General features: G+C 41.6%; 4 protein-coding genes across 8 annotated transcripts in view; 2 read left to right on the forward strand and 2 right to left on the reverse strand.

Moving 5' to 3' along the window:
- The window catches only part of LOC109486262 (terminal uridylyltransferase 4-like), a 29,551-nt gene extending 23,794 nt beyond the window's left edge, over positions 1 to 5,757 (reverse strand). For 2 of the 5 annotated variants that reach the window (XM_019790017.1, XM_019790020.1), the window contains exon 1: positions 819 to 924. The gene's annotated coding sequence lies outside the window, so the exon portion shown is untranslated. Of the gene's footprint in view, positions 1 to 818; positions 976 to 5,098; positions 5,103 to 5,750 lie in introns of those variants that run through there. The other 3 variants (XM_019790019.1, XM_019790016.1, XM_019790018.1) reach the window with 3 other exon arrangements.
- On the reverse strand, positions 793 to 8,441 carry LOC109486000 (terminal uridylyltransferase 4-like). The gene is made up of 14 exons (XM_019789696.1): positions 8,306 to 8,441; positions 6,308 to 6,999; positions 5,965 to 6,087; positions 5,517 to 5,636; positions 4,864 to 5,041; positions 4,550 to 4,638; positions 4,291 to 4,342; positions 3,703 to 3,772; positions 3,398 to 3,524; positions 2,893 to 3,006; positions 2,432 to 2,518; positions 2,004 to 2,178; positions 1,330 to 1,503; positions 793 to 935 (listed from the first exon to the last, which is right to left on the reverse strand). The coding sequence occupies exons 2-14, from the start codon at positions 6,965 to 6,967 to the stop codon at positions 793 to 795; spliced, it is 2,112 nt and encodes a 703-aa protein (XP_019645255.1). The 5' UTR covers positions 6,968 to 6,999; positions 8,306 to 8,441.
- A 202-nt stretch (positions 8,442 to 8,643) lies between these two features.
- LOC109486001 (dentin sialophosphoprotein-like) lies at positions 8,644 to 12,062 on the forward strand. Its single transcript, XM_019789697.1, has 3 exons — positions 8,644 to 8,843; positions 9,302 to 11,491; positions 12,025 to 12,062. The coding sequence occupies exons 1-3, from the start codon at positions 8,753 to 8,755 to the stop codon at positions 12,060 to 12,062; spliced, it is 2,319 nt and encodes a 772-aa protein (XP_019645256.1). The 5' UTR covers positions 8,644 to 8,752.
- On the forward strand, positions 12,012 to 18,866 carry LOC109486372 (RNA exonuclease 1 homolog). Its single transcript, XM_019790201.1, has 15 exons — positions 12,012 to 12,175; positions 12,388 to 12,477; positions 12,861 to 12,977; positions 13,433 to 13,657; positions 14,261 to 14,395; positions 14,702 to 14,828; positions 15,045 to 15,170; positions 15,622 to 15,759; positions 15,997 to 16,110; positions 16,509 to 16,582; positions 16,806 to 16,910; positions 17,073 to 17,188; positions 17,474 to 17,612; positions 17,914 to 18,034; positions 18,506 to 18,866. The coding sequence occupies exons 1-15, from the start codon at positions 12,137 to 12,139 to the stop codon at positions 18,595 to 18,597; spliced, it is 1,758 nt and encodes a 585-aa protein (XP_019645760.1). The 5' UTR covers positions 12,012 to 12,136; the 3' UTR covers positions 18,598 to 18,866.
- Positions 18,867 to 19,230: the final 364 nt, after the last annotated feature.

Genomic DNA, 19,230 nt, shown 5'->3' on the forward strand with positions numbered 1-19,230 from the left:
GCTGACAAGCGGACTGAAGTGGGGTACACATGTTAATAATATCACAACTAAGGCGAAACAGACATTGGGAGTGATTAAACGTAATCTGTGGGCATGTCCAACTAGAGTAAAATCACTTGCATACACGTCACTTGTAAGACCGAACCTAGAATACGCTGCGACAGTATGGGATCCATATACAAAGAAAGACAAAGACAAATTGGAAAGGGTACAGAATCAAGCTGCAAGATTCTGTATGAACAACTATGTAAGAGGTGCTAGTGTCACGGAAATGAAAAGAAACCTACAGTGGACTTCACTGGAAGACAGAAGAAAGATGTCTAGACTATGCATGATGTACAAAATGACTAATAAACTGGTGGATGTCCCAACTACTAAGTACCTAATACCAGCCCAGAAGAGAACAAGAAATAGCCACGCATTCAAGTACCAGAGTTATCAACCAAGGATTGAGGTGTTCAAGAATTCATTCTTTCCTAGAACTATCGCAGAGTGGAACTCACTGTCACCAAGTACAGTAGGGGCATTGTCAATAGATAGCTTTAAACAATGTCTAGAGCTAGAAGTTCAAGGGTTAGGTGTAACAAGTCGATCGGTGTAATATAGCCAGCTGCCGCCGCGCCGCGTGCCTGCGAAGCTGGTGTGTTACGCCGAAAGGCGGTTATACCGGCTATACAGATACAGATACAGATACATATTCAAACACACCAAAACCATGTGGATTGTTTCTTGTTGAATATTCCTAGTGTCTTATAATACACTATCTGTCTAGATAAGAGTCCTATAGTACTGTCACAACACGTTATCAGAAGACATACCATCATCACTGTCTACTTGATGGTCCAAGTCATAGTTGAAGTTGAAATTCTGGCCAGATTTCTCTGCTTCTGACTCGGAACCACCAGCAGTACTGGCCTGGTTCAGCTTGGTGTTATCTGTACGTAGATTAGAAACTTTACTTCAATTGTGGCTCAAAATACTGTGCTGGTGCAGGTAACATAATAAATGATGTAAAATTACATTGGTGAAGGTTAGACATCCAGGAAATAACAGTTACTCATGATCAACCAACTGGTCAGACTTTTCAGGCAGCATCTACTAGTACTACCTTTCATTAGTGACCCTGGGAAAATTACTGACATTGAAAATTATCTACTCTAGACAAATTTTACCTGTACCACTTAGAATTAGGGAAGTGTGAATCATACTAATAACTATTTAGAAACTATATTGAATTTAGTATGGATAGCAAGAGCCAATTATAGGCAGGCAGATTTTCTATAAGCATGGCCTGAATGATCGGCCAATTTGTGGATAACGTAAACTCACCTTGTTCCTCGCTCTTCCCGTTCTCTATGCTTCCTCTGTCTTCCTGATTTGCCCCGCTGGCTGGTTTCCTCACACCAAAGTACATGTAGGCCTGTTTGAGCCGCTCAGTCAGGAAGTCAAACACAGATGGACTGTTCAGGGACTTGGCTGTGTTCCTCTTGGTGGAGAAGGGATCTAGAAAATGTACAGTACCAGTGTTAGAAATACCCATCTGTTGTGCACAGAAGAATCTCAGCAAATTTCTTTATGCCAATTGATATTGACTACAGGGTTTGCCCATGTTATAAGATTGTAAAGGCATCCAACTTGATGCAATTTTAGGGTGGAAAAACTGGATTTTCAAAGTCAATTTTCAGGTCATGTTATATAAGAATGATGAACCTTAATATACTGATACAAATGAGGCAAAACTGTGATGTTGCTGACAGAAAACCGTAATGGTTGCTTATTTTGTATTGTAGGCTGGTTCTAGCTATGGATGGTACCCAGAAAAATGGCTTACGTATGTAGCTTGTTTTGAGGCTATTTTGAGCATGAAATGATGATGAAAATGTGCTACGAAATGGCAGTGCACATCAATATCAGATTTCCTCAACCACAATATTTCTGTTTTTGCCACCGTAACAATGAAATTGCATTCAATTTGGATGTCTTAAGTCCTGTTTCCTTCCCACCTTCCACAGCCATCCTGCGGTGCGGCCACTTCTTCTCGGAGCGGGTGATGGCGCTGCTCTTCCGTATGGAGATGACCACGTCCTCCAGCTCCACGTCCACGCTGTAGTACCGCAGCAGCTCCAGCCACAGGGCGCCCACACGCCCCGGGGTCTGCCGGTACGATGTCACGTCAACCTGGAGAAATATCATTATGATACGTCACATTGCCTGAAAAAAATATCATACATGTATGACGTTATGTCAACCCAAATGACGATTGTCACACAATGTCCCTTCCACCTAGTGAAAATATTTAGTTCAGACATAAAGAAAACTTATTCAGGTACGGTACATTCAGTTCTGGTACATGACATGATTGTGCATCTATGGTATTTTAAATCTGTACCAAAAATGCTGTCCAGAACTGTTCAGGTGAAGATTGACTTACCGGTTCTGAGTTTTTCTCCACCCTGGGTATGAGTACTTTGCCATCTCGTTCTATGACTGTTGTATGGTGGATACTGTCAGGGATAGCCTGTGGCAAAGTCGTAAAAATAAATGGAAAAGTGAGAGAAAAGTGCCAACGCTAAAAAGTAAGGGGGTCAATTTTTTATTATTTTCATCACAAAAATGGCAGAACACACATCTATAGGTAAAAGCTCTGTGTCAAACGCCTTCACTCTGACAGTCCCTACTACTACCTACAATGTACTACTTCACATGTACTACTGCTACTGCTGTACTACTACCTCATGTAGAACTGGCAGTAGGGGAGGCTGATGTTTCTGGAGGAAGTACACTGTCATGGTGATGTAGGCATATGGAGGCATGCTGCCCTCACTGACAGTAACTACTGACAACTACTACTGCTAGTAGCCTACTAACTACATGTACAATAACTACTACTACCTCATGTAGAACTGGCAGCAGTGGAGGCTGGTGTTTCTGGAGGAAGTACACCGTCATGATGATGTAGGCATGTGGAGGCATGCTGCCCTCACTCTGACAGTCCAGGTGACACACCTGTCAGGGAAAGTATATTGATTGTAAGAAGAAGACACAACCTACATGTAACAATCTAGATGAAATTTCCAGGTACATGTATGAAACTAAAGGCTACTAGCCACACATTAATGGCAGTCCTATTATGTACCATATAGAGCAACCATAATAATAATTTATTCTAAAAGTTTTTCTTTTACTATGTGAAGGAGGTCAGTGACCTTCAAAAGAAGTATTGTGGTTAGTTTTATCCGTACGTTCGGAGCTGTAACTCACTATCCCTTCGCTGCATTTGTATGTTGTTTGGAACGTCATCTACTAGTACATTGTATTGTATGTGTGAGATGATGCATATTGTGTTTTTGTACACTGTAGCAGTTTTTATTGGCCTTGAAAGATTTGCTTGTCTCACCCTGGCCCAGTATCTGAAGGCCAGGCCCAGAGTTCGGACACGGTGGTCTATCCGTGCGTAGGTGGCCAGGAGCTTACAGGTGGAGATGGCAGCATCATTCCCAGTACTGAGGATACACTGTAACCCACTGGAAACAATCAAATGTGTCAGTACTGTGGTACAACTACATGTATTCATCAGTCATGTATACAGTTAGAGGTATACTAGACCATATTGCAATGTAAGTGACAATCTCAATGCTAAACAACAAATTGTAACAACATTCCAGTTTGGTGTTAGAATTTTATTACAAAGCGGTGCACTACCTTTCTCTGTCCTTGAATGAAATGCAAGGAATCTTGGCCGAAAAGTTGGACTCTACATCTGCAAAGGACTCTGAGAAACAGAGGGAAAAACATATATAGTTGTTAAGAGGCAGCAAATATCCCACAGTACATAAATTCGATGCAAAAATTTCAGTGCTTATGCCATCAATTAAGATACACTTTCTCATTATATTCAAGTTGCCAAGTTATAGTAAGTCTTATTCAATGAACATAGACTATGTATGTAGAAAATGTAGTTACTGTTACAGTTACAGTAGTACTACACCCTTCTGATTGCTCTTTACCAGCTGCAGGGAGCTGTTATTAGAATCAGTAATTCTACAGTAGTTGCGGGAGGATCTAAGGTAAGGTCTAAGGAATTCTACCAGTAGAGATCTCGATTGGAGTCTCTGCTGATACAATCTGTGATTCATATTCAGGATCATTTACATGTACAGAATTTATCAATCAGAATTTCTACTGACAGTGTCTCCACCCTGGCATATAATGTATTACATTTGTCATTATACATACAGAAAAAGTCATTGCCGTAAACACCAATTTGATACTAAATCATAATATTCTTACCTTCTTTTGCTAATATCTGTTCTACTTTGGCAAGAATCTCAGAAGGGTTGGCCTGTAAAATTAAATTCAAGGATTTAGTCATATTGGGCACAAGATGCAATGCTTACAAGTACATGTAGTTTAAAAACCATAAAACTGGCTTTCATTTATATAGCAGTAAAGATGACACTACATGTAGGTCAAAGCTCAAAATACTTGGGCCTCCATGTGTTGTGTTGAATTTTTCCATACTATGATTAAGACTACATTATGTACAAACCTCCTTGGGCACAGACACATCCAGGTTGACGTTACTGGTCTTCAGGGCAAAGCCACTCAGGGAGGACCCATACAGCTGGATCTTACAGTCTGGAGTAAAAACAACAGTCAGAATTCTTACTCTAGCAGCTGGATAGATTTTGAAAGCTGTCAGACGTTTCAAGTAGCATCCAGTACTTTTCATCAGGGACCAAAGGCCATACCAATATTATCACACGGGCTGGAACACAATTTGTATCAAACTTTATCGTGGCACAGCTAAAATATGTTATGAGTTTCACACAGTACGTCCTGCTGAGCTATGCTGTACCGTACCAGGCAGGGTTTTCTGTATGACAGCCTCCACCCTGTCTGACAGCTGATGTCGTGCTGTCATGTCTGCTGTCATCAGACCCTGCTCCTTCTCTACCCTCTCCAGGAGCGCTGTCAGGGCACCGACTTGGGCCGCCGTGGGCTTGGGGATCTTACGCAGCTCCTCATTGGCTCGTTTTCCCTAGGGTACAAAATATGAGTTACATCCATGACGTTTCATTTTTTGTACATGTTTGTTAACCCTTAAGGATTTCTACTTTTCCGAATAAGTGTAGTGGGTTCTTTCACATGCTTAAGGTGTGTCACTTCCCAAACATGGGACCTCCATTTAACATCTTATCCGAGGGATGTCCCTAACAGAAGCTTAGGTAGTACTCATTTTTACCTGTCAGTGAAGTGAGGAACGTCATTTTAAGCGCCTTACCTAAAGGCACAAGATCGATGACATAGCAGGATTTGAACCTGGGACCTCTCAGTTCCGAGCCAAACACTCTACCTTTGCGCCACACAACCCCACATAAATTCTAACCAGCTTTCATATGATCACCATTGCTGATAGTACATGAATCTGTTGGGCATTTGCTGGAACCTTATGTAACCTATGACCTTTACCCTCCCACCTGTTTCCTGACCTACAGTGACCTGTGACCTCTGACCTGTATCCTGCTCCTGTGTGATTTGCTCTCCTTGATGTGGCGCTGGCACACGGCGGGGGTATCACAGTGGTACTGGCACAGCCGGCAGAAATACTTGGCCGAGGGGAAGGCTGCAGAACGCTATTTGCCAAGAAAGGAAACATTGCAAAGAAGGTTATATTTTTGGTAGCATTCATGTGTGTGTGTCTGTATGTGTGAAGCATTAGAAATACCCATCTGCAGTCTGCATTTTACAGAGACATTATCTGTATAGCTGGTATAATTATAACTGCCTTTCGGAGTAACACACCAGCTAAGCTTTGCGGACTGATTTTGATGTAAATACAAATAAAAATAAACATTCATCAGATTCAGTACATATAAAGTAACCCATTGCAAGTTAGGTGCAGGTACATATCAGAAATAGATATGAAACCACAAAATCAGTAGGAAATGTCAGAATTGCTACCTTCTTCAGTCTGAAGATATACTCCTTCTCCAACTCTTTCTCTAGTTTGATGAGTTCGGGAGAAGTGGCCTCTGGGATGATGTCTTCGGGCGCTGTCTCTCCATCTTTTCCTGGCGGTTCATCCTGTCAAACAAACAATATCAAGTACAATTGTTATAATTTCATCAGATTGGTGAATAATGGAGTAGCAAAGATCTTTTCTTGTTTAACAAGAGCACATACATTTCAATGACTGTCATCCTCATCAGAGCAAATATTATTAATACTGGTTCACTGTGCAATCTAGGTGTTACTCATTCACTGTGCACTGAAGATAGGTATTACTTTTAATGGGGTTTCTAACCTTGTTTCCTTGTTTGTCACCTGCGTTGGCGACTTTTTTCCTTCTGTTTTTGGTCTGTCCCTTTTTGGCCTTCTTGCGTTCTGATTGGTCTGCTCCTTGCTGTGTCAAAGGTCGCTGGGCTGTACCATCTGTGTCGGTTGTCCCAGGGGTGCTAGGCTTCCCACTACTCTGGTTGGTACGTCCCCTCTGCAGTATGGCATACTGGCCGCTAGGTGGCGTTGCAGTGTTGTCGACTGTAATGCTTAACTTGCCCTCGTTGGACTGGACTTGTCTGTTGGATCCGTTTCCCCCAGCGGATGTTAGCCTGTCCCTCCCAGTCTTGTCCCTGAGCTTGTCAGTAAACTGGGGAGAACCCTGCAGCCCATCCCATGTACCATCCACCCTCCCTTCCTGTTCTAATCTTTCCCCGCGAGCCAGCTTGTGCTGGTGCTTCTTCCACGATTTCCTGCCACCACCGCTGCCGCCGCGCCACGAGTCGGCCAATCTGTCGCCCTGCTTCTTGTCCCTGATTGGTCCGTTGAACTTGGGCTGTTGCTCGGTCTGTACCATCCGTTTCAGGTCCTGCTGGAGTTTCTCGGTGGCGCCGGGGTTGATCTGCGGCCGGGCGCGGGGACGGGCGGACACGATGCTGGGGTCATCGACCTCGATCGGGGACGCCATGGCTCTGCCTGCCACTTTAACCCCCTCCTATCCTGCAAGAAACAAGCAAAATTCCAGCATCTAGCTGCCGTGTTGGCAGAAAACATACTTCAAACCTTCATGAAAGACCATCTGTGTTTGTACTACTTGGTAGTTATATATGATACAAATTAAAACTTTTTGTTCATGTTTAATTGTGATTGAAAGCTGTATACGTACATGCAAGCCGTGTAACAGTGAAAAAACTGTGCAAAAAGCCGTGTATACGGTATACACTAATCAGCGGAAATTGCATGTTCAGGCTATGATCTTATTCTATAACATAACCACACACAATTACATGGACATCTACACATGTTTTACATGACAGAAATGAATACAACTTAAATAAGATGTGTAGATGAACAAATTAGTAGTGTATTTGTGTGTGTATGGGGGGGGGGTAATGCAAAAAGTTATGGATGGATCTTTAGGATATTCCGTATGTTGATACTCAGTATTGTCAAAATGAAGAAAAGACCAAATTATCATAGGCTTCCTTGTGACTCTTTAAGGCAATGCAATAGGACTTATTTTTCATAATTAGTGAGTAAATTTTTTAAATCAAGAACTGCGTTCCATTAGGGGACTTTCATACATATAAGTTTCATCACCCTCTCAACTTTTTGTAAATCTTGAACATGGGGGGAAAAGACTATTTTATGGTAAAAAATGATACGACATATTCAGACACATGGAATTAAACCCCGGTTATATAAAGTGCATACATACCTGGGTGAACACTGGAGATCTTTCAAACACACTATATGTATCTTTCAAAGCTATATGTAATCTAGCAAATGTATATCATCAGACCATGGTAACTTTTTACATACATGTACTTAGTATGTTTGGCACATTATGTATCACCATCTACCAACATTCATATTAATTATTATTAGTATTAACAACATGAAAACTCCCACAATCAACCTTGATAAAGAAAAAAGGGCTACATTGAGTCCAATAATGTCCAAGTTGTAACATCCTAAATCCACGCATCAAGATGATATGAAAACATCGATCAGTGCATGTTGGTGTGGGATTTGGTATCTGTACATGTTTTTACTACAATGAAATGGAAAAAATAACCATTTATTCCCACCAATGTTTGTTCATGTCTTTACTGAGACACTGTCTACTGCCTCTGTCCCCTCTAGTCATGTTAGAGAAGACAACATTGGCTATTTTTCTGTGTGTTCGATTCACATATTCGCCTGGAACATGTTGGTAACGTAATCGTGAAAAAGATACACCCCCTTCCGAATAAATAGCGTTACAACGCCGGGATGAGGAAAATCCCAGTAATTCCCTACTTACCTAGGTGTGCTTGGTGTGATTATAGACACTCACGAGTCGGTAAAAGCCGCAACAGTGTCGACAGAACGTAGTACAAGAAGTAACTTCTCTACCAAAATAGTGAGTACTAAAAAAGAGATGCTTCCGCCATGATGGTTTGAGTAGAGGGCAAAGGTCGACCCTGATTTATTATTAGTTTTCCCGCGTTTATCCCCAGAGTTAATCACTCAACACTTAAATTATTTCCATAGAAATATAGATCATATTTTTATATGTGTAGAAATAAATGGTTCTTCCCAAAAGAAAAGTTACTGTGATTTGGTTTCCCGCAAGCCTTTGCTTCATTCGTAAACAAAGATGGCCTCTTTTTAGCAGAAAACACCGTGAGGGCTGCAGAAATTCGCGAAATTCTATGAAATGGAACAATGTAATCTTGTTCTACTGTGAACTGCTCGCTAGAACTAAGACATGTTTACTTCGTCAGGTTTTTTCAGGAACAATCCGTGCCCTTTTCTGGCAGAAGGCGCCTGTGACAGGTCGCACTGCCACTTCAAGCATGGTGAGAAATTTTGACAACTCAACTTAATTTTTACCTTCGCCAAGAAGGTTATGTTTTAGGGAGCGTGAGTGTGTGTGGCTGTGTTTGTGAACATGATAGAATCAGAATGTTTGGGTGGATTGTCTTGATATAATTTTTAAACCTTGATGACACCTGGAAATAATTACATTTGGGCCACCTGGTGGTTTGTTATGTTACTGCAGCAGAACTTCCGGGTTTGATATCAAGGAGCTTTAAATACATCTAGACACAAATATTTCAAGGAGGAATACTCAAGAACTGGTTGACAGATAGTGGTCTCAATTTTTGGTTTGTAGATAGTTCAACTACTAGTAATACTTGACATAATTAGATGAAAATTATGCAAATCATTATCAGGATTTAATTTGCATACTTATGGTCAGTGAATGCCATTTGTCACATGCCATGACAGTTTTTTAAACCCCTTTCCATTCCAGTGAGACCAGTACAGACAGCATCGACCAATCACCTCTCAGGAAGCGATGTCGCTCAGGAAGACGACAATCGTGGCTCCTCCGCGGTCCTCAGACTCGACATCGTCAAGGACGCCGTGGCGAAAGTCCGGAATGCGATGGAGAAAGAACAGATGGATCTCAGCCATCACCATGGCAACTACATGCCCTATGACCCGTCTGCAAGCGAGACGTCACCGAGAGGAGGGGCGCCCGCTCCGGCTGTCCACACGAAACTCCCCAGCACCATGCCCGGCCGCGCGGGGAGACTGGAGTACAGGCCGACTCCAATAGCGGAGTTGAAGAAACGTCACGCCGCGGGGGTCGACATTACAGAACAAGAGTACGACCCTACACGTCCATCCACAGCTATAGGTGGCAGCTTAGGCTACCATCCTACTCCCATCACTGATCTAGACACTAGTAATGACATAAGGCAAGAACCAACTACAGTAATTGTGAATAAGTATACAGAGGCTTTCAAGTATCAAGGAACAGACATGGAGTATGACCCCATTATGAATTATTCTGCTGTTCCGAAACAACAGAAGAGGAAATTGCTAGACATCTCTGAGCAAAGCTCTGCACAGCCAGTCAGTAAGCAAAGAAAAGTTGGACAAGATCAAAATGCTTTGGGCAGTAGTCAAGACAATGCAAAGCTTAGAGAGGATGTAATAGCAGACGATGTAAGCAATAGTGAGGAGATAAAGCATAGAATATCGGAATCAGACACAGTTCCAGAGATAGGTACTTTAAGCAATAATGAGGGAGTGTCAGACTCAGATAAGGTATCTGAGACCGGCCTGGGTCTTTCAAGTTCAACAACACAGTATACACTAATGAATGATGAAGATATACGCAAAGATACAACACAGCTATTTGAGTCAAAAAGCTCTACAAGGAAAACTGGAGCAACAGGGCCAGTCAACAAGCAGGGTAATGATACTAATGGTTCCTCCAGACCAGACAGAGGTGACATCAAGAAAAAGAAATCTTCTAAACATCTTAAAGATGCCAAAGTTTCTAAGGACCAATCTGAGAACTCAGATGAAAAAGCAGCAAAGCATGGCAACGACTTGTCAGTATCAAGTAAAACTAGAACCAAAGAAAAGGATGGGAAATCTAAGGCTGTTGGTGACAAGAAAAACTCCACAAGGAAAAATCCCACAAAAGAAGAACAGAAGGAAAGTCGGCAGCATTCTAAGGTGAAAACGTCAAAAACAGAAAACAGTTCTGCATCAAAGTCAAGTTCAAAATTAAAAAGCACAGACAAAAACTCTTCCAAACCAAGCAGACGTGAGAAGGTGTTTGATAGTGAGGATTCTTCCTCTGACAATTTGCCTAAGGGGAGTGAGGGAGAGGACTCTGTTATTGACTTAGTTTCTGAAGATTGCTCTACTGATATGTCTGACAGGGAAAAGAAAAGAAAGTTAAAGAAAGCAAAACATGAAGAGATTGGACAGAATAATACAGGCAGCTTTGTAGAAAATGAAAGAAAGAGAATGAAAAACCTCAAACATTCTATATCTCTAACAAAAGGCACAGCCACCAAACTCTCCGAAACTTATCATCCTGAAGTTGTTGAAAAAATGGACTGGATAAAAACTGAAAAACAAAAGTTGAATCCAAGTGACTCCGATGAATATTTGAGCAAAGTAAATAGCACAAAAGTTAAGAAAACCTACAAGGTCCATTCTGAATCCAAATCCACAGAAGACAAAGTAAATAAAAATCAGGGTCACAAACATGGAAAAGATAGTAAACATGTCAAGATAAGTTCTGAAGGATTGAAAAACAGTCATAAACGTGAAAAAGAAAAACAGGAAAAAGGAAAAGAAAAGTCAAGTTCTAGCAGCTCTTCAAAGAAAGGAGCCAGCAATGACAAACATGGAAAGTTAGTGGCCCACAAAAGCTCGCAAAAGAAATTAACTCCAAAATTAGAGTCGCCATACGACCTCACGTTTTCAGACTCAGAGAGTGATACATTTGTCAGGGAGAAGTCAGGACATTCTATTTCTAAATCAGCCTTGAAGAAGTTGAAAAGTAGGGGAGACAAGGATGGTAAGACCAAGACGACACCTGGTATAAAAGTGAGCCATGCTGATCTATTTGGAGATGATAGTGAAGATGATGTCCCCATGCCAACAGATAGTACTTCCCAGGATGCATCCTCAGGTGAGTTTATATCCTGTAGTACGGTAGTCATGATGAAAGACCTCAACATTCTCAATGTGCTAATAGTAAAAGGACGTTAAATGGAGTTCCCTTCTTTGGGGAGAGCCATACTCCACGCACGTTAAAGGGCCCACCATGGCACACCTTTGGAAAAAGTTTAGGGGCATATCCCGGTGTGCAATGGTCCAATTTCCAAATACTACATGACTGTTTAAAAGTTGGTGATTCACTGGAAACCACTGGAATGGAGACCTGGCTAACCCCTGTCTTGTATTAGCCATAATCTGATCACGGTGAGTAGTTTGGGGCTTGATTTGACTCAAATTTAACTCAAATTCAATTCATAGAAAAAGATAGGCATGGCCTAAATATGGTCAGAGTCTGCTTCCAAACCTCAGCCAACCCAGTTGGCTGCTGTTCAGGAAAATGTTCTAAAGGTGTAAACAGTTAACATCATCAGTTGTTCTAGAACAGTTTTGTTTGCCACTGTCATGATCATGTTTATTTGTAAACACATCAGACGACAACACCAGTGGACCTGACTTTGACCCTGACACCCTGCGGAGGTTAGAGGAGGAAGAGTTTGAAGATTCAGAGGATCCGTACGAGGAATGTCTTAGGATTTTCCAGGAGACACACGGGAAGATGGCCGATGACAAGATGGGCTCTCAGGACCAGACTCAGGTTGGTTAAAGGCAATTTTAAAGCGATTTCATCACAATAAAGTGGGATTTTTAAGGTCAATTTTTGGGTAATTACATTTGGGTAAGTACATTTAAGTTGAATTAACCATATCCCATAGCATACTAGTACTGATACCTGTGAAGAAAAAAATGCGATGTAGCTGATGGTATATGAGAAAAAAGCATTTGGAGACCTATGTTTGTATCATACAGGAAAGTTTGCCAGAGGAAGAAGTTAACTTCACCAGTCTACCTGGACAGGCAGGGAAGAAACGGACAGCCCACCAGGCAAGTTTTGACACGGTGAGTGCAAGGGTACTTTTCTTCTCAGTACAGAAGGTCTTAGACTGGATTTCCTAGACGCAATTCTGGGGTATTACCACCGAACTTACTAGTACTCAAACCCCAGTCAGATTTGATTAAACTCTGACCCAGAAGCAGAAGTATTGCTTTGAGTGGCTGAGTTGTGGGTTTGTGGTCTCTGCTTTCCTTAATACCTATTGGTTGCATGGTGAATGGGAGGTAATTTGGGCAGTTGATTGATAGGGAGGTCATGCCTGAATGTGATGCAGCACGTGGTAGGGGGGAGTAATTTTAAGTGGGCAGTATGTGGGGGAATGCAGGATTTCAATATAATAGTTTGATATATTAATATGTTATTGTATGAAATTTTTTGTGATCTTTAGTCCAACATGAGAAGGTTGACCCAGAAGCGACCCAGACCCTCAGCCTCGCAGCAGATTCATGACAGATACAAGAAACTCCAGGAGATGGCAGCAGCAGCCCCACCTGCTGAACCTGAGGTGAACTGCAGCCTCTATTTTATTGTCAAAATTTCCTCATACTGTAATTCAAGTTACTGTATGTCTCCTCTATTACCTTCCAGAATACCCTAATCTACATGTGGAATACCATACAGCATGTCAGCTGCTGCTGAGGCGGGCCACCATTGCACATAGTACTGAATCTAATGCCCTGGTGATCTCTTAAAAATTTGTAAATGGACCGTAGTTCAGTGACTTTTTACTGAGAATTTTAAGTACTTCTTGAGTACTTTGAGACATTGAACATTCGCAGTAGAAGAAGGTTAATTTTATATAGTTTTCATGCTAGCAAAGGGCATCATCATCTACATGACATTGTACAATGTACATATACCGGGTTTGGCATCTAAACATGTTCTAAAATTTGATGTTCCCCATCTGTTGTGTTAAATATGATAAGTAAAATTTAATGAGATGTTGTTGATATGTTACAGTCAGTACCAAGCTCCTCAGGATCCTTACTCAGCTCAGCTGCAAACAAGAAACGTCTTGCCCACCGACCAAAGATCCCACCACCTGCCGGAAAATACACCCTCAACAACAAGAGGAGCCCCGTAAAACCCCAGAACAGCCTCCGTAAATCTCCCAGCACCCCTGCACCAACTCTGGCCAAGACAGCGCCCAAGGGTGGACGTCGTGTGGCACACACCCCTGCACCGGTCAGTCAGGTCACACCAGGGTTCTAGCCCATGCCCGTAGCCAGGGGGGGATTGGGGGGTTCGGTCCACTTTTTATCTAAAGGTCCAAGATTTTTCTTTAAAATGTGGACTGATTTGTATCACCAGCGGGACTGGAATCCTATTTGTCTCTGATTTTTCCTTTGAAATCCTCTCAAATATGCAAGAAATGGCATTTCAGAAGGCTCAACCTTCAAACCCTACAAACCCATACAAACCTCGTGCCTTCGGTGCTCGCTGGTACCTCAGACATTAGGAAGACCCCCAAGCAAAATCCTTTTCAGATGCATTGCTTCTTTTTTTCCAATTGAAAGAAACAGATCACTATACAACATATATCCATTCACAATATGAATAAAATGCCGCACATTTATGAGTTTGCACCTGCAACAGTTAGGAAAGTTCTTGGCTTCTTAGTTGATACAGTAACAGTAGAGGGAAATATATCATTTTCCTGACATTTCTTTTATTATTTCTGTCTTATTTAAAGCAGGGTAGAGACCTCAGTGCTATTTAAAAACACTGCTTTTCAGGATCTAGGAATGCTCTTCCTGCCATTTTCATCATTGAAGTTTTTCCCTACAGAGTACCTTGAAGAGGCCGACAGTGCCTGCAGAGTTTGGTTCTAAAATCCCCACCAGCACCAGACAACAGTACCTGAACAAGATAGTGGACGAGTGTCTACTCATCTGTCAGTCGGAACAGGCAGCCTATGACAGGGTGAGTTTCTCACAATGGTACAGTTTCAGCAGCCCACCAGGCCCCCACATTTGTGCTAAGGATCACATGAATGAATGAAGGAAGGATGGATGGATGAATGAACTTTATTGCTTGACGTGTGTGTGTGTGTCTGTGCGTGTGTGTGTGTGTGTGTGTGTGTGTGTGTGTGTGTGTGTGTGTGTCTGTGTGTGTGTGTGTGTGTGTGTCTGTGCGTGTTGTATGTTTGCGTGAGACTTTGGCAGTGCCATGCCATGTTTCCCTTCTGATGATGTTCCACTCTGATTTCATGGTTTGAAATTTCTCTAGGCCCTGAAGGAAGAAAAAGACTGCTATGACCGCTGCACTGCCCGACAAGGCTACCTGACGGCCACAGTGTCCACCATCAGGAGGCTGCGTAGCGAACATGGACTGTCCACCACTCCTACTAAAAAAGGTCAGGGAAAATTTCACAATCATCCCTGGCTGCATTTCATGCACACAGTGTAGAAGTCATCTGCTTATAAAATTTCTAAATATTTCATAGAGGTACATGTAAATGAGATTGCCAAACTCTAGTTGAATGGTATATGACTCAATCAGACTCATACATGGTAAAAGTGTGAATTTGCCAGCATCTTTATCTGACACAGTGCCCGTATGTCTCCTGTAGCCGTGCCAGCCAATCAGCAGCGGCCTAAGATGTCCCATGCTGCGGTGCTGGGCGGTTCCAGGGCGGCTCACACCAGTTTCTCCATCCACAGACACCCCATTCAGTCTGCTGAGGACAACTTACAAGGTCAGGACTCAGCACAATGGAAGAACACACTGTGCCTACGTGAAACCCATAAAGTATTGTGCATATCACTTCAGCAGAACGTTTTGTTTAAGGTCGTATTTGCGGAGTTAAGAATGACATTCCCTCAAAATCTGCCGTTTTTAACTGTTGTGTCCGGGAAGATATCATCAGTTCTGCAAAGGGCAAAATTCCAATGCAAACGCCCAACGAAAGCCATGACAAATCAGGGTTTGGTGCAAAATTGTACATTTTGAAGCAATTTGGTTTCATAGATTATTTTGATGCAGTGTACAGTGCATAATTAGCATGAAAGCTCATCTGTGTTGGTAAATTCCATGAAAATGAAGTTTTGATATTTAAGTTCTACATAGCAAAGACCTCTTTGCAGTGTTGATCTAAAGTACCAAAACTTCATTACACAGTACATAATTGTTGAATGTGTCTACCCCAGGTGCAGAACTATACAGACATCTGCTGCATTATGTGCTAACAGAAGAACAGCTAAAAGAGAATGGTTTCCCAAGACCCAGCGTGGACAAGCCTGGGTCAGCTGTCCTCTTCAAGGAGCAAACAAAGAAGTCTTCTGACCGTAAGACATTTTTTTGTCATGTCTCTTCAATTGTATGTTGAACATAGCAGCCTCTCTTATACAACAACAACTTAAATGAAGCTGAAAGTAGTCTGTTGTCATCTTGTACTATGTATAAACTTTTTCTTGAATAATGCAAATATATTTACTGCTGTTAATTTTCACGTTCGTATTCCTTGTGTAGAATTCCAGTAACAGCTTAGGTTTGTTTCTTACATTTTGTATTCCTCCTCTCAGCTACCATGAAGTACTGTGCTCGCTGTGGGAAACAGTTCACAGTGTTGAACAACAACCGGTACCTGAAGAGGGACGAATGTGTGTACCACCATGGCAAGCTGTGGAAACGCAGAGGTTAGACACTTATACAAATTGCCTTTGCCAGAAGGGTACATGTATATTTTTTGTTTGGCCATGGTGGAGTGGCAGTGGTGTGGGACTGTATGTTGTCAACAGTGTAACTCCAGAAGCTGTAGTAGGATCTTCGTGATATTATGTGGGGCAGCAGAAAACGAAGGGCAAGTTCGAAAATGGCTCAACTGGTGTTTTCAAAGAGTACTGCAGTGGGCTTTTTATGCATTTAAAACATACACTGGCAGGGAAAGACATGGTGTGCCTTCCATGAACGTATTGATTCAACTTACTCTGTAAAGAAATGACTAGAAAATGTATGATTCTAATGTTGTGTGATGCAGCTTTAATGTATAATAATAATGTGATGTTGAAGGTTGTTGTTGGTTGTTCCTGTACAGTGGCAGGTGGGATAGAGTCCCGGTACACCTGCTGTCAGGGGGACGCCCAGGCAGAGGGCTGCTCTACAGGGGAGGTGGGTGCATTTCTTCATTCTGACACAAACTACAGGAACATAATATAGAACCGATTTACACAAGTACAAGCAGGCAAAAAACTCACAAACGCAAACTGAGTACCTATGCAAGCATACAAAATCTGTGTTGAAATTTTTCTACGTGTCAATCAATTGGCCTGCTTTTAGGTACAGAAACACATTCAGTTCCACATTTTTTCATCACTGCTCTTTTTTATTATAGCTGCATGTATGGGACTCTAGAAAGGAGGACATGGAAGGATATGTCACCACCTTACAGAAGTCACCAACGGATGACCCAGGGGTGTTCGCATTAGACTGTGAAATGGTAAGTTAACATAATTATCATGGTACTATGTACCTGGACTTGCAATAGCACAGGAATGTGTAGTACTGTACAATGTACCTTGGCAAGAGTTCTCCAAGCAATGTTATGTGACACAAAAGTTGATAATCTGACAAAGCTATTTCTACCCTACATCCCTGTCAGTGTTACACGTATGGAGGCATGGAGCTCACCAGAGTCTCTGTGGTCAACTGGTCAAACAAACTGGTATATGAGACCCTGGTCAAGCCTGAAAACAAAGTCATTGACTACAACACAAGGTAAGTCATGTCATACACCAGATTCTGAAGAAACAGAAAGTGGCCACTGACATTGTTTAAAGTGCTTCTGATACCAAAATGCAGCATTTCCCAATCATATTCACCAGAATTGATAACTAGCCAATGAAACTAACATTTGTGTTATAGGCACTTGAAAGGTCATGCTACTTGCTTTTTTTTTTGCTAATAGTAAGGAATCTTTACCACAAAATAGGATGAGACTGTCATTGAAAGACAAATATTACAGTAACTGCAGCAGCTATGTCTACTGCTTTCCCCCTCTAGGTTCAGTGGTATCAAGGCAGAAGACATGATTGGTATAGAGACCACCATCAGGGATGTGCAGGCAGTCTTGTTGAGTATGTTCAGTGCAGAAACTCTGCTCCTGGGACACAGTCTGGAGAGTGACCTCTTATCACTCAAGGTATGATTAAAATTGCCAGTCTCCTAATTTATGATACCAAAATGTCATATCAAGGGTAGTAAGAACTGGATCTAAATGATGAAAATGATTGAAAACAATGGCACATTAGGAAAAGTCCATAGAAGTACAATGTACAAGTAATCAGTCATGATAGATGATCTGTTAGGGAGGGGTTTGTTTGGAGTGAATATCCATACATACAAATGTACATTTACTATGTGCTTTTGAATGCAGTGTTGAATTTTGCTCTAGTTGGAATTTCATATGTGACTCCTAAGTTTGATTTTTATTTCCTTCCCAGATCATTCACAGTAAAGTGGTGGACACGTCTGTTGTCTTTCCCCATAAAATGGGCCCGCCCTACAAGAGAGCTCTGCGGACACTCATGAACGAGTTTCTGCAGAAAATCATACAGAATGACGGTAGGTCCACAGGAACTTCTGTGTGATAACATCTTTGTCATATTTTAGATCAGGATATGTTTAAGTTGCTGATTTCCTGAGAAAAGTAACTTACATCTTTGTTTCATACATACCAATTGTAGTCTTTGGAAAACGGCAGCTGGAATACTTAAAAAAACAACTTAAAGATGTTTGATATGTACACTGATGAAGGTTAGACATCCAGGTAAACAATATCCAAAGGCAGTCCAAACTCTACTGCTGGATAATTTACGGAGATTACTTCTGGATGTTGGGAGTGACATCCATCTGATTCACTCATTGTCTCTCTCAGTTCATATTAGTGACGCTGAAGAAGAGTGATGGATTTCAGTCGAAACGTCCGGAAGTAATCTCCATAATTTATCCATAAGTAGCGTTTGAATTGTCTTTGAATGTTTGTGATGATTTGTTTGGTGGTGAGACACGTTGTTCCCCGTTGTGTCCCTACAGTTGGCGGCCATGACAGTAAGGAGGATGCTGTGGCCTGTGTGGACCTGATGAAATGGCGGATCAAAGAGGACATCAGGAGCAGCAAACTGTAGAACAGATCATGGTGCAGAAGTTGCAGTAGTTAGCAGATCGGCAGAACGTACTGCACCTGCACAAAACCCAGATTTTTTTGTTGTCGTCATATGTTTCATTAATGTTGTATCAAAACTTTGCCTGTTACAGATGATATATCTTGTCCAACACAACTTCGACAACACGTTACGGACACTACATTTGAAAGCTACGTACGGAATGACATCCTTAAATATGCAAATGCGACCTTAAATGAGATGTTTTGCGGAATTGCTTTGCACAACACATTATGGCTTTCATCGGATTCAAATCGCATTGGATGTCTGAAAGATATGATATGATCAATACATACATTCTTACATAAATTAAAAATGACATTTTATTTATCAGATAAACTAACAAACATGTCTTATACATTCAATCTGGCTTTCTTTTTTATCTAATAGTATACACCTCACAATGAAAGTAAACAGACATGTTTCATTTCTTCTGGTAGAGAATTTTGTACTGTACCAATAAAATCACTAACTTGTACAACTACAAAATAGAGGGTGCTGACACTTATATGCAACTTTCCTGCAGTGATGTACTAGTAATTTATTTCTCTCTTCTTTTCCAATTGAAGAAAATAGTAAATTAAAATGGAAAACAGG

This window comes from Branchiostoma belcheri, unplaced genomic scaffold (assembly GCF_001625305.1).
Source record: "Branchiostoma belcheri isolate BF01 breed outbred unplaced genomic scaffold, Haploidv18h27 scaffold8, whole genome shotgun sequence".
NCBI classification, from domain to species: domain Eukaryota; kingdom Metazoa; phylum Chordata; class Leptocardii; order Amphioxiformes; family Branchiostomatidae; genus Branchiostoma; species Branchiostoma belcheri.